Source organism: Pangasianodon hypophthalmus, chromosome 16 (genome assembly GCF_027358585.1).
Source record: "Pangasianodon hypophthalmus isolate fPanHyp1 chromosome 16, fPanHyp1.pri, whole genome shotgun sequence".
In the NCBI taxonomy this organism is placed as follows: domain Eukaryota; kingdom Metazoa; phylum Chordata; class Actinopteri; order Siluriformes; family Pangasiidae; genus Pangasianodon; species Pangasianodon hypophthalmus.
Genome location: NC_069725.1, coordinates 4658094 through 4671811, shown reverse-complemented (window position 1 = coordinate 4671811; position 13718 = coordinate 4658094). Strand labels below are relative to the sequence as shown.

Sequence of the window (13718 nt, the reverse complement as noted above, 5' to 3'; positions counted from 1 at the left end):
ACACATAGGGGCAATTTAGCACAGCCAATCCACCTACGAGCATGTTTTTGGCAAGTGGAAGGAAACGGGAGAACCCAGAGGAAATCCACCCAGACATGTCGACAACATGCACAGAAATATGTGCTATATGGAAGTATTGTGCACTTTGGACACCAGAAGTAGTCATTGCGTATAGCATTGTCAAGTATTTTATTTTATTTATTTGTTTCTTGCTATAGACAGGTGCTGGTTTACACTAAATTCTTGCTGGTGGCCCACGGTCGGTTCCACGGTTCATATTATGAATCTTTCCTCACACGATCTAAATAGTGTTCTTCTGTGCAATAATGAATCAAAAACAAAGTACACAACTCTTAATAACCATTGCAAATTTATTAATAAGTTTATTGGACAGATCCAAGACACAAATGTATATTCATCAAAAATATTGCTAAATATATTTATAAATATGTAACAATATATTTAATTATATTAAATATATTTAGGAAAACATATATGGAAATAATTGTATGAAATATGAACATTAATAAATCCTGAATATAAAGTCATAATTCTGACTATATAAATATAAATCCAAATATATAGTTATATCACTGAATATATACATATAAATCATGAATATATAAATGTACATCCGAATATATATTTATAAATCCTGAATATATAAATATAAATCTGATTATATAGTTATACCTCTGAGTATATAAATGTAAATTATATATTTATAAGTCCTGAATATATAAATGCAAATCTGATTATATATAGTTATAACTCTCTCTATATATAAATGTAAATCCTAATATATACATGTGAATCCGAATAAATATTTATAAATATGAATATATAGCTATAAATCCTGAATATGTCAGTGTAAATCCTGACTATATAGTTATAAACTCTGATTATATATTCATTTTATCAGGCACATTGATAGACCAGCTCTTAGTTTTGGGTGTGATACATATGGGTTTCTGTGTGTGAATAAATTTACACCCCTGCTCACGTGCAGTTCAAGATGGTGACAAAGCAAACCGATGAGGGTGGAGGCAGTGACCACTGCCATTTTAAAGCAGCACGAGAAACCGGAAGCTTCATTCTGATTGTTTACTGCTTCTCAGCTCGTCAAAGCTCCAGGTACGTGTTTCCAGTCGACTGCTTTAGCATGGCTGATCACACGCATAGTTTAACAGAGGAAACCGTTAAGCTCGCTTTCTTTTCGGGAATAGTTGGTGTTAATGGTTAGTTGTTTTCCATGAAGAAATAACAGTTTGTTTTGGTTTAAATTGAGTTAGGAGATGATTAAATTTGTTGGGGCAGTAATACTTTGGTTGTGATAATAATAATAATAATAGTAGTAGGAACGTTATGTTGTTTGTACTTGTATCCAACAGTCACTACTTTTACCTCTCTAAGCTTGTTTATTATTATTATTATTATTATTATTATTATTATTATTATTAAAACTACGTTTCCTAGCTATGATAAATTGGCATTAGCTCGTAGAAGAAGCTGGGTTTACGAGTTAAAGATGAATATTTTGACCAGAAGTTAGTCCCAGTGAAGCAGGGGATTTTTTCTGCTAAACACACGAAGATTGTTTTAAGATGGAGGAACCAGTCCTCCCTTTTAACCCTTAATATCATTAGTAACATTACAAATAATGGAATAAAAGTTATAATCCGGATTTAACATGGATTATGTCTCAGATATGTTAAAGACACAATAAGTCTAACATTATTATGCCATATGTGAGTCCAGCGTTCACGTTAAACTGGTAAAACAGCCGTCTGTACGCAGCGCGTGTTGAGGGAAAGAGTTAAATACACGTGTTCACTGAAACTGGATCCTTTTCTCCATTGATTGCACTGAAATTCATGGGAAGGAAACACCAGGTTATGAAGAAAAACCAGTCTTAAGAGTGGTCAAACTGTATTCAGGGTCACCTTGTGGTTTCTAATTTGTACAATGGTGTTATTAACTCACCACTAGCTGAACCGATTCAGGCGAACCGATTCAGGTGAACCGAATCACTAAAACTCGTCAGTGTATAAAAAGAATGCATTTGTCCATCATATTTACACTGAGCTTTCAGTTTATTAGGTATACTCTTAGTGAAATAAAAAAAGGGGGGGTTCTTTAGGGGTTCTTTGGATGGTTCAAGCTTTCTGGAAAGATTACTTGGAGCCTTTTCAAATAAATAAATAAATAAACAAATAAATAGTTCATATCATATGGTTCTACATAGAATATTTAAGAGGAGAAAAATTTAGTGTGCCAGAAGGGAGTTTTTTTTTTTCTCCTAAGAGTGAAAGCTTACATCAATATATTACTTGCACTCTTAGAATAAATAGTTGATTGTTGAACCCTAAAGTATTTATTTATTATTATTGTTATTATTATTATTATTATTATTATTATTTAGAACCCCACTCCCTCTTTAAAAATTTTACTAAGAGTACACCTAATAAACTGAAAGCTCAGTGTAAATATGATGGACAAATGCATTAATTCTGTACACGGACGAGTTTTAGTGAAGATTGATTCTGTTCAACCGAATTATTATTATTTTTTTTTTTTGTGAGAAAGGTTCTACAACACAGCTTCTACAGAAGCTTCTACAGGTTCTACAACAGAGCTTAAATCCTCACATTATATTTTTATACTTTTTTCTTTTAATACTTTCCCTTTTTCTAACTCTGTATAAATTCTGTTTTTATGTCACAGACAGTTGTAAAAAGCATTTCACTGCACGTCGTACTGTGTATTATATGGTTGTAAGTGTAAAAAAAATTAATTTTGAATTTGAGGAACTGAAAAGCTGTTCCCCCTACAAGTGTAATAAGCTGATAACTCCATATGTGTGCTTATTTAAAGTATTTTCAGTTATTGTTTATCACAGCTCACTCTATTATAACAGTATTAGTATTCATTTACCTGTTCTTGTCTCATTTGGTGTCAGTTTTTCAAATAGAGACAACAAAATTCAAGCTGCCTAGTGTAGGACATTGCTAATGTCAGGTTTCATTGACTCATACCACGGACTGGATTTTGCCAGGACACTGACATGTTGACAATAACAGTATTGTGCACGTCGAATGTGGGCATGTTGGTTGTCAGTTATGGCAGTATATGTCTATTTAAAAATGACTGTAAGTAGAAATCTGACACTCATTCATTAGATAATCCAAACATGCGCTCATTTGCTTTTTATGACTTTATTAGCACATCCTTTTCTAAAACACCATCGCCATCAGGTACTTAGATGTACTGTAGGTGTGTTGTGTGTTTTAAACTAGGTGTGTACCTATCTGTATTATCTGTTTACAGTGGATATGTAGTCTTCTTCCACTAAACTTGAATGCTCCACCTTTGCACTTTGAGGGCCTGTTTCAGTTGATTTATTTCCAGTGCAGAAGTCTTCCCATTAGTCACACTGCAAAGGTCTTTATTGGCTAAGGGAGTAATGGGATTATTCATGAGGACTGAGTGACGGTCATTAAACAGGACAGGGTGTAACTTAGTGGGATTTGCGTTAATTCATTTAGCAAGTGCTTTTGATCCAAAGTGGCTTACAACTGAAGCAAAATCCAATCCAAACAGTTCAGGATTAAGGGTCTTGCTCAAATCCCCAACTGTGGATCTCTGGGATTTTTTGGATTTGAGCTCACAGCCTTCTGGTTATGAGTACAGAACCTAAAATACTGAACAGCCAGCCACTGCCCCATCTTTAATGAGGTTGGTTAGGGCATTTGTAGGAACACAGTAGTACTTACCACTAAGATCCACCCTGGAAATGCAACAAAGTCCAGACATCACAGAACATCACAGTGAATACAATACACTGAAGACCAGTTTGTAGTTTACATATCTGATTTAATTGTCTTGTCCTTTTTCAGAATTTAAAGCACTATGGAGGGAGGAATGAAGTGTGTGAAGTTCCTGTTTTTTTTCTTCAACTTTATCTTCTGGGTAAGTCTTCAGTCTTTTTTTTCTGAGAAACAGCACTAGTCATCGCCATGCTAGCATTGTCCGTCTGATTTGCCAATTTGTGTGGCTTCATAGTCACAACATTGTGAAATATTTACAGATGCTTGTCTTGATAACCTCTTTATACACTTTCTCGGGTTGCAATTGCTGTGAAGATGTTGACACGCCAGTTGCATTTACGTTTGACACCACCCATATGGTTATCTGGAGGGATGAATGAACCTCCTATAATATCTTTAACCCAGATGGCCGAAATAGTGTTCGGTTAATAATCACTAATTCCTGTAAGAATACTCCAAAGACACTAACACAGACTTTTTTTTTTAAACTTATTCTAGTTTAACGATTTATTTAAGTTGAACTTATAGACGCTGAATGAATGTGAATGAGGTAGAATGTTTTACACACTTGTTGAGGTAACTCAACTGAGGGTTTTTTTTGGGGGGGGGAAATGTGTCATTTAGACATTTAGCAAGAGTCCACTTGTGTCTAATATGTGTTGAAATAGCTGGCTAGATTGTTGCAATCAGACTTCATTTCACTAGAAGTTAGACTAGAGGGCTTATTTAAATTGCTAAATAGGAACACAAATGGAAAAATTGCCTATTAATGCTCAATCCCTGTTAATAATTTGAGTAGTGTTACACCTTTGATTATTATCATTATTACATGGCTCGCTTGTTTACATTTTGGAGTAAGTTGTATGGCTTGGACTTAAGAATGAGTTTGATTACCTTGAGCATTTAAGATGTGTCTTTTTTGGACATTAAATAGGGTTATTTGGTCCGCGATCTGCTTGTTCCAACTGTAGAAGGAAGTACAGCTTAAATGTCAGGCTAAACAATGCATCATAGCTTCCTAATATCAGTGTGTGACTCTTTGACTTCTCTGTTAAGTTTAAGAGTAACACAAATGTATGTACTGCTGATTGTCAGTAACAAAAATAACACTGTTTTGTTTATAATGTGCTGAGCAGGGTCTAAATTGACCCTCAGTAACTCTGAGAGGGTAAAATTCAAATTTTCTGCTTGTAACTGTGGCATGCTGGACAGCAGCAACCAAAGTCACGGTCACTATGTGACTTGGAAACACTAGGGTCGTGATTCAGAGGAAAAAAGGAAGAGCCAATCATATTTCATCTTTAACAGACACCATCCAATTTCTTACGCACTGAGAGGCGGGAATGTAAATGCTCAAAGTTGCATGCTATTGAGTTAAATGTCCACGTTTATCGAATTTGTAATTATATATGCGATAATCCTACCTTTAATCGAGTCCATATTTTCTCTAAATTGGTTTGTATGTGTAAATGTAGCTAGCTTGTTGGCTTGGTATTTAGCTAGCTAGTCCATAGTGTAATATGGCCTCATGAACGCAGATTCAACACTAGATGCGTGAATTCATTGAAATCCGCTAAACAAACAGAAACAGCATTCTACTTCGTTTAATTTGCCTTCCATGTTATCCCAATCGATATGTGCTAATTCATTTGCTTAATGTTAGCTTGTGAGTGGGGCCAAAATGTGACCTATGTGCGTTAATGTCAGTGCAAGTCAACTTACTTATCATTGGTGTGAGATCTAATTGAAACTGTAACCTCCTTTTCAATCACCATCACAGTTCCTCCACCTTCCAAATTCCACTTCACCCCCTGCTGCTAACCAGTATGTCAAATTAGTATGCCATGAGGCGTTCTGGGGCTTTCTGGCATGTATATAATATAGAAATATGTGGTTTTGGAAGTTACCCTGGTTGCAAAGTTTGCCATTATCCTTCGGCCCCACAGTTCTGTTGTCAGAAGTAATGTTTGGATTACTAATGGTCACTTGTGTGGGAGTTAGTCAGCTGACAAACACATAAAGGAACAAATGTATAAGCTCCCCCCACAAAACCAAAGCATGAACTTCCTCTGACTTTTGTGAAATGCCTCACTATTTGTCTGTGAAAGGTTTTCTATTTTAAATGTACATGTCATAGTTTAACTTTCAACTTTCAACAGTTTTCAAGTGTACAGTTTGGACTAGTAGTTCTATGTTTCGTCTGATTTGAAAAACAGATGATGTTAGGAGGGAAAGGCTACTGAGTCATTTTATGATTTTCCCCCGGAGCACTCCTGATACGGAGTGAGCGAGAGTGTGATGTAACCTTGTGACTAAGTTTCCGAAGGTGTTCTGACAGCATCATGTGATTGAGTCATGTGAGGATCAACATTTTTCCGGAGTCAGTAATCAGCAATGCTGTGTCTGGCGACAAAAGAAGAAAAAAAAAAAAGCCTGGAAAAATGGAAAACCCCAGCAGCTAGTCAGGAAGCAGTGCAAAGTAGGGAAGGCTCGATTCCAGCAGCTCTGCCTCCATCTGCGACGTGCTGTCACTAATTCAACATTTAAATATTTACACTGGTGTTACCCTGTGTGCCAGCAGATGAGGATGTGAACACAGAAAATGCAGACCAGTGGCAGTACCCTGTGCTTATTTCTGTCTGTATTCACATTTCAAGTTTAATGTAGAATTAAGGATAAATGTGGGTTATCAGAATGGAACGTGTTTTGGGTTATTATACAGATTTCAACTGTTAACAGGAAATGGACTACATGCAGTTTAATCAGCTAAACCTACCAGGCCACTTTGTTAGGTATACTGTTATACAGGTAGCCCATGTGTTGCTATTTCTCAGCCCCAATGTGAGGAAAATCACTACATATAAGTCTACCATTGACTGTTATTTGGGTGGTGCATCAGCACAGCAGACACTCTCACAAGGCAGTGTGTGTTTTTCTGTGGTGAGCGTATCAGGAGTAGCAGCAGTTTAGCATGTTTGAAACTCCTACAGCACAGTTGCATTCTCGAATCTCACTGGTCAGAAGGTGTCGATTAACTTCCAATAACAGCAGCTCTGTTAAAAATGGGTAATTATCGATATGGTGAAATTTCTATAGGGAGACTCGTTTAACATTTATGGAAGGAGTCTCCAGTGTCAGAGGTTTTCTGCCGTGGGAAAGTTATCATGACTTTGCTCTTTGCATTTTCTCTGTGACTGACAAACTGAAAACAGGTTGGTGAGTGGATGACTGTGTAGCGGTTATCTTGCAAGTGGCTAACCACGACATTCTGCAACATTAAACATAACTATAAATGACTAAAAACAAAGTATGATGTATTATTTTTTTTGTTAATTAAACAAACAGTTGTTGTCAGATTGATGTGGTGTAAGACAATATAAAATAGAAAATTGTAAAAGTAAATATAAAAAAACATTGTTGTTATTATTTTCAAACGTAATTTTAATGTAACACCACTGTTTTACAGGCAGACTTATATATCGCAGTGTATTTTGTGTATTGTAGAAATGTCAAGGATTGTGACATGATATTTTTAATCATATCGCCTACACCTATTTCATAATAGTTTTATCTGGGAAACAGGGAACTGAGTGTCTAGTTTATTTACAAATTACAGATGTGTGTATTTAGCATTTACAGCCTTCTCGCTACATTGTGTAAATGTAAATGTGTGCCAAGGCGTGTCAGGCAGAGCTTTCCTGGTTACCTCCTGTGTATTTACCTACACTCTGACATGGCTATGATGCCCTTCTGAAACACAACTCCTTTAGCAAATATAGGCATTAGGAATGTTGCACCAGAAACTAACAGCAGAGCAGTGTGGCACTTGAAGTCATGTGAAGGTGCATTGTATCGTGTTATCAGTTACACACATTGTCATCTTGTGAACGTGTAGTCACGTGAAAAAGTATGTGAAAATAAATGAATCATTGGAAAAAACCAAATGCAAAAAATGCGCGACACAAAATGTGAAGTTTCTAAAAAGCACGTGTAAATTTCCCATGTTAAACATTAATCATTTGTATGTGAAAAAAAGTTGCTTTGCTTTCAGGTTTAAATAAACTTTGATAAGGTCATGAATAGAACAGGATAGTCTGGTTCACTACCTGCTTTAGATTATAAAAAGTCAGCGCAGTGCTTGAGTGCTATTTATTAACAGCGGTGGTGAAACTACCGACATTCATTACTTAAGTAAAAGTGAAATCACACACTTATAGAAATCCTGTAAAAGCTGAAGTATAGCTTTGAAATTCTACACTCAAGCTAAATTAGAAAAGTAGAAACGCTTCAATTTACTTAAAGTAGGAAAGTAAAAGTTCAAGAAAGATTCACAAAAGTAAAAGATTTTACTTTTAATTAGTGCTTCTTTCTCCAAGGAACCAGTGAACACTGGAAAGCTAGGGCTAACTAACAATAGTTTATTTCCCAACCTTTCAAATGCTAGCTAGCATGATAACGCTGACCATACAAATTAGCTGAATGCTAATATCTAGCTGTTACAGTAGAAACTGATAGATTACAGTGATGGGTATTAGGAACAAATTCCTAACAAGGAAGCTGTATAATGCTAAAAAGTCACCTTATGACTTTACAAATATATGATTCTATAGATATATAGTCATGTTTGAAAATGTAGTGAGAAGAAGGTAGAGATTTTTCTTTTAGAATAGAATGTCTGCATAAATACAACGAAACTGGCTTTGCAACTTCCTTACCAGATGCTATATAAGAAATAATAATTTAAAAAATACAATAAAATTGATCATATATCCAATGAGTGCAAATGTAGCTCTGAAGTAACATTATAGGCAGAATAAACAGTGTGTGTCAGTTATAGTGCATCAGCTCAGATGTACAAAGCAACACAAATGTGAAGTCTTCATAAATAACACAATGTGGATAAATGAAATTTGTAATGTAGAAAGTAAAAGTACATACAAAAAAAAAAAAACAGATAAAATAATTGCACTCTTTTACTTCTCACCTTTGGTCATTATTGAAAGCAGTTCCACACGTGTTTGATAAGCAAATGACTCGATTGTTAATTTCACACCACTACCGTAAATATCCTCCCTCTGTTCCTATTATTCTGAGGAAAAAATATAATTAATCGATAACCAGCACAGGTTTATTTAACACATACAGTCCCCTCCGAAAGTATTGGGACGGCAAGGCCAATTCTTTTGTTTTTGCTATAGACGACATATGGGATTGAGATCAAAAGATGAATATGAGACCGTAGATCAGAATTTACATCTAGATGTGTTCGACTTGGCAGCTTTTGTTTGAACCCACCCATTTTCAAGCGATCAAAAACACTGGAACATGTGACTGACCATGAGACTGTATGTGGAGGCTTTGTCTGCTTCTTGGAAATGGAAATGATACAGCTGAAGCCTGGATTTTCTAATATGTTTCTCTCTGTTTCTGTGTCTAGTTGTGTGGCCTGGCTCTCATCATAGTGGGCGTTGTGGCAAAGACGGCGGTCCCCAGCCTTCCCGCGATTAAGCAGGTGGCCAGCACTGCATCCCCCATTGTGATCATCGTGGTAGGAGTCGTGGTTTTCTTCATTGCCTTCTTCGGCTGCTGTGGAGCCTGGAAAGACAACTACTGCATGGTCACTACGGTAAGGCAGAGAGCGCCGATGAGATGTTCACACAGGCTAATTCTGATCATATAGAAGCAAAAAGGAGACTGGAGGGTAGCCCGGATGTTTTTTTTAAGTGAATTTTGCCAATTTTAATTTGACTGATCAAATCTGTGCAACCTGAATACATTTTTTTAAATATATGAAAATATTATTATTATTATTATTATTATTATTATTATTATTATATCTGAAATTGTGAACACTTTAAATATTCATTAGAATATAGATGACTACTGTGAATTTTAGAGACATTAATTCAAAACAAATAAACACAAACATTTTTTGGCTACATAATATCTTCCAATGCTATGGATTGAATGGTGTTTAAATCGCATTATGAAGAATTCATTAGCTTTTAAAATTTGACATAAATCTTTATGTCTGTTTTTGCATTTTGAAATTTCTATTTTGATTAATTTTTTGATTTTGTCAGATTTTTCTTGGACCTGTTTCTTAGAATTAGGATAGAAAAAATTATTTTTTCCAGTGCAAGTTTACAGTGAACCGATGTTAGAATTAACTAAGGTACTTTTCTATGGTTACGTGACACATATCTACACAGCAGTATTAAAAAAAAATGGAAAAAAACATTGTTTCTGATTAATCCTTTCTCCTCAGTTTGCCATCCTGCTCTCCTTCATCATCATCATTGAAATTGGAATAGCCATTGCTGTATATGTCTTTAGAAGCAAGGTGAGATTTTTAACAATATAGTCCTGAGATTTGTATATGTTCATTACAGTCAAATCAAGAGAAATTCATTGCCAGCTTAAATTTGTCATTTATTTTAATGGATTTTGTTGTAGTCTTTTACCAAGAATTCACTTTTTAAAAAATAAAAATATAAAAAAAATTGACATTACATTTTTAGATGACTCTTGTCTTTCCATCCAGATAACGACTCTGGTGGATGAGGGCCTGCATGATATGATCAAAGAGTACAAAACAAATGAAGAGATTAAGGTTAACGTGGACAACATGCAACAAGAGGTTTGTGTCCCACATGGTTACTACTAACACACATCATCTGTGAGCTTTGATTGGCATCCAGAATTCACGAACTGGTTTTATAACACAGTGCTCCTGAATGCTTGATTCTGATTGGTCAGAAGGTGTTGCTTAACATTATATAATAGCAGATGTAGCAGCAAGGCAAATCACAGGTTTATATTAATGCACTCATTCAAATACATGATCGTTTCTATAGAAACAGCATACAAAGGGACTTGAATGGTGGACATGCCACATAAACAGATAACAGAAGACAACAGAACAGAAGTTTTCTGTGAGGGGACATGTATTTAACATTTATGAAGGGAGTCTTCAGGGTCAGTGCTTTGTAACTGTCAGGTAAAGCTGTAACTTTCTTTTTCCACAAGGAGAAAGTCTTCAGGAGAGAGGGCTTTGCATTTTCTGGTTCCTCAGTAACATGACAAACTGCTAAATTTTTGTGTTAATAAATTTGAGAGCGCGAAAAGAGAGGTTGGTGAGGGAAGGACTGTTTATAGCCGCCGTAAAGTAAAGCGATAACAGGAGCTAACTTGCTCATGGACCTTAAATGTAGCTGAAATATTCGATGTAAATATAGCTGCGTGCAGCGACTGGCAGGTCCAAGCACCAAGGGTGCAGCAGTGTCGGTTGCGTGACATCATCATGCTCATAATGCATAATGAAGATAACCCATGGTAAATGCCATCTAAAATTAATAAACTGTGTGTTACATGAGTGTCACTTCTTGTTACTAATAGGCGGTGCTATTACTATGTTGGCATGTTAAAAGCATGATGAACAGTACATTAATATGCATCTGAAATATCAGCTTCATCGCATGAGGCATTGTGAAATAATTAAGGAAGACTTCCTGTTCAGTGTCATGTGTTAATTAATTGTGTTGCCATGGCATTGCCATTTACCATAATCAATAACATAAAAATTGAGCATTTTTAATGCACTCACAATCCTGAAGTGTGAATGTGATGAATTCTTGTGACGTTTATTATTCTTTCTGAAGGAGAATGTAAAAGACCATTGTAATGTTCTATTGCCCGTTGGTGGTGCTATGACAGTGTGTCAGTGGGCATGGGCATGTGGGTGTTATTACATTGTGTTACAGAGCATACATGTGAACTCTGAGCCACATTCTTAGACATGTAGAGGAATTACACAACCCCGCCTGTTTGGACTGCATCATGGGCTATTTGATCACGTTGCCATTGCAGCACTGATTAAAATAGCAACTTTTTTTTTTCCAGTTTAACGTCATGAATGCGTTGACGTCAAGCTGACCAAATGTGATCTGAATCTGATCTGTGAGGGATTTTGTAAAGATTGGTTTATAAGCCCCATGTCCTTTTGCCAGATGGTGGTGATGAATCACTTTTCTCATGTGTAGGTTTCTCATGTGCGCGCTCGTTTAACATACATGGAAAAAATCTGATGAATGTGTTGGTTTATAAGCCTCGCTTCCTGTGTCCAGTTTGTGGCACTAAGTATTAAACATACATGTGATTTTTGGGCCACATTACACAATGGAATTATGCCTCACTTCCTTTTTGTGTAGCACTGTACTGAGTGTACAAGTACTGAGTGATTGCATCGCCATGGTAACACCGTGTGTGACATCAGATTCTCCTTCGCAAAAACTTCCTGCTGGGTGCAGTTAATTGATGCAATTGTAAAATTTGTCTGTCTTAACAACTGACACACATGCCTACCAAAGTTCATACATGTAGCTGAAACTAGATGCCCACAAGTAAGTAAAATATCACAAGAGATGCTATAGAGTCCTTTGGCCAGACCCGGGTCCGATGTTTTGCCAGAACATGATGGCACACGCTTCTGACCTGTGTACCAAATTTTATGAGTTTTAGAGCATGCTAAGCAAGTCAAAAAAGCCAGATGTTTTGAGAAAACAAAACAAAAAAATCCTGCAAGAACAACAGTGTCCTTCGCACTTGGTGCTTGGACCCTATCTATAAACAGTTAAAAAGCATGACGCGTCATTTTATTAAATAACGACAATTGTAAAAATAAAAATTGGCTTGGTATAAGAGAAACAAAACCACTCAGGACACGCAGTTATTGGAAAATGATCAACATCACTGTGGTAACAGTAAATCTGCTTTGCATTGGGCCTCTGTTGTTGATTATTTTCCCATAACACCACACCCACAAGAGAGTTTATTTATTACATAATTTCTGTCATTCAGCAGCATCTTGTCTTGTATCTGTGTGTGTAGCTGAAATGCTGTGGAGTGGTGAACGCTTCCGACTGGGTGGACTACAAGCCTGACAAGATTTCCGTCCCCGACTCCTGCTGCAAGAACGTCACAGCCAACTGTGGAGACGGAGGCATCAAAGACGGCAAAAACATCTACTCAGAGGTAAGCGGAGAGAAAGCACCGCGTTCCCGGGAGGCATTTCAGACCACAATGCGTAAACAAAAACTCTCAAAAGGACGACTCTAAACGCTCTCTTTTTCAACCAACATTTTTGGTCATTTCACACGTGAACGTGTAATAATGAGGATACTGGCTTGTTGCGCTGTAGGGTTGTGGCGCTGCTGTGGAGAAGGCCCTCAAGCAAAATGTTCTCTGGATTGGAGTAGCAGCTCTTGTCATTGCCTTCATAGAGGTAACACACAGTTTTCTTTTTCACCGCCATCCAAACCTACCGAATGTTTCTGACAAATCCATACTCTCCCTCTCCTCATCTCTCGTTCTCATTTGTGTTACGTTAGATCTTGGGTGTTGTGTTTGCCTGTACGCTGATGAGGGGGATCCGCAAAGGCTACGAAGTGATGTGATCCCATCGTACCGCTTCAGTAAAATCACTTTCACACTCCAGTGAAAACACTTCAGATTTGTAAATGCCTTCTAGCAGAGCCTAAAATTCTAGACAGAAAAAAATGTGCCTATATGCAGATAGGGAACATTTAAATCTTGTTTTTTAATCATAGATGCTGAGGAAAAGGTGAATTACTGTCTGTCCTTTTCTCATTAAGTCTCATATATTTGTACTTTAGTATTCTTCACAGACTTCTTCTGTTAGAGATTGTACTTTTATACTCTCACATTTCATTTATTTTATTATCAACTTTTTAAAGTTTAAATGCTTAATAGACTTTGGAATGACAAACAAATAAACTTTTACAGTTTCCACCACAACATCAGTGTCCGGTTTTGGCTGTTTTCAGTTATTTTCACAAATATGTTTTAATACAGATGATTATCACGATGACT

At 36.4% G+C, this 13718-nt stretch overlaps 1 protein-coding gene across 2 annotated transcripts; it reads left to right on the top strand.

The window, feature by feature from the left end:
* Positions 1–998: 998 nt before the first annotated feature.
* Positions 999–13643, top strand: LOC113545636 (CD63 antigen). Of its 2 annotated transcripts, none has more exons than XM_026945060.3 (8): positions 999–1134; positions 3897–3969; positions 9265–9453; positions 10096–10170; positions 10372–10467; positions 12717–12860; positions 13027–13110; positions 13217–13643. In XM_026945060.3, the coding sequence occupies exons 2-8, from the start codon at positions 3910–3912 to the stop codon at positions 13280–13282; spliced, it is 714 nt and encodes a 237-aa protein (XP_026800861.1). In that variant the 5' UTR covers positions 999–1134; positions 3897–3909; the 3' UTR covers positions 13283–13643. The 2 variants fall into 2 exon arrangements, with proteins under 2 accessions (XP_026800861.1, XP_034168056.1); XM_034312165.2 differs by lacking the exon at positions 999–1134 and adding an exon at positions 1200–1238.
* The last annotated feature ends 75 nt before the right edge of the window (positions 13644–13718 follow it).

Excerpts from the sequence above, each read along its gene's own strand:
- LOC113545636 (XM_026945060.3), top strand. The coding sequence starts at position 3,910 with ATGGAGGGAGGAATGAAGTGTGTGAAGTTCCTGTTTTTTTTCTTCAAC. Across the intron at positions 10,468-12,716 it reads TGGACAACATGCAACAAGAG|CTGAAATGCTGTGGAGTGGT; the intron begins GTTTGTGTCCCA and ends CTGTGTGTGTAG. Across the intron at positions 13,111-13,216 it reads TTGTCATTGCCTTCATAGAG|ATCTTGGGTGTTGTGTTTGC; the intron begins GTAACACACAGT and ends GTGTTACGTTAG.